The sequence below is a fragment of the Echinops telfairi genome, unplaced genomic scaffold, assembly GCF_000313985.2.
Source record: "Echinops telfairi isolate 266 unplaced genomic scaffold, ASM31398v2 ScPeMD7_7469;HRSCAF=8507_1, whole genome shotgun sequence".
NCBI lineage: Eukaryota > Metazoa > Chordata > Mammalia > Afrosoricida > Tenrecidae > Echinops > Echinops telfairi.
The window spans coordinates 119,986,274-119,987,475 of record NW_022111373.1 but is presented as its reverse complement, the minus strand read 5'-3'; the positions used below and the strand labels follow the sequence as shown (position 1 = coordinate 119,987,475).

The 1,202-nt window shown below is 47.8% G+C and overlaps 1 protein-coding gene across 1 annotated transcript in view; it reads right to left on the bottom strand.

The window, feature by feature from the left end:
• Nucleotides 1-1,202, bottom strand: part of DROSHA (drosha ribonuclease III) — a 151,651-nt gene that overhangs the window by 73,973 nt on the left and 76,476 nt on the right. Inside the window, exon 16 of the mRNA XM_045285270.1 lies at nt 309-416. Coding sequence (XP_045141205.1) covers nt 309-416 — 108 coding nt within the window. The remainder of the gene's footprint in view (nt 1-308; nt 417-1,202) is intronic.

Sequence of the window (1,202 nt, the reverse complement as noted above, 5' to 3'; positions counted from 1 at the left end):
AGCCGGTGAAGGCTCGCTCTCTCGTGGAAAGCCCTTCCTGTGGTTTCAACTGGGGAGGGATGACTTGTTCCCACACAGCAGGAAGAGACTGAAAGTGGCGTTACTAAAGACGTGCCACCACCCGACTCACACAAAAGCGCCCGAGAGACAACTCCCCCAAACAACAAGAACACAACCCCAAGAAGACAGAAAGCACTCTGGGGGTGGTGTCCAACAGAAGGAAGTTGGCAGAATCAGCAGAATCTCAGAGCGAGGTGCCTTTTTAAGGAAGAACTATGGTACAATCGTGTTCTCAGACACGTCATCACCTGACAGACGTCCGAGCGGATGCCAGTTTTCCAGAACCCTTGGCTACTCAGCTCCACAGTGACTTCTCGCCTCATTGTATTCTTCTGTCGGATTTTTTGGAGGGCTTCCTAGGAAAAAAAGAACTCGCTATCAGTAACCCAGGAGGTGTGAGGCGATACTGAGCCAAACATCAGGAATTAGCAATGAAGCTGGATCCATTCACCATGATCCTGACATCGCAGGACGCAAGCCTCTTCCTGCAAACTCACAATCGTTCACTTGAAATGAGGGTCAGGATACTTGAAGCCTTGAGTTTAAGGCAGCCTTTCCTAATATCTGGGTAAGAAAAACCTGGACCAAACCTACCTCTCTCGTATGTTCAAGTGAAAGATTTCCTTTCACTGATTTAAAACAACGCACACACCTGGTGTTTGAGGCACTGGAGATCAACATGTAGAAATCATATTTATATCAAACCTTGCGTCCGGCACCCACACATAAGAAAGGTGGCGAGTAAGTTCACCGGCATCGCCCAGAATTCTCCAGTCCACTTTCTAATGTGCAAGTCCCTTACAAACACACTTGCAGCGGGGGCTCATTTCATTCCAGAGGCGGTAATGCCAAACGCCTGGAGAGCGCATCAGGAAGACGCTTCCTTTCGACTGCCCTTTAACCAAATGATGGTAACAAATAAATTTTGTATTTGTGTGTACACAATTCAACAACAATTTCTTACTCCTACAGCTTCCTAAAAAGACAGGCCACCAAGACCACCCCCAAAGCTCCCCTCTTGATCACACACGTCGATTAATCGAAGGCGTGCTTATCACCCGTGGTGGTGTTTCCCTTACAGACCTATCTTTTGCTGGGCCGAACATTGAACCATGGGGCGAGTTCCTTTTGTTTAAGTTTTT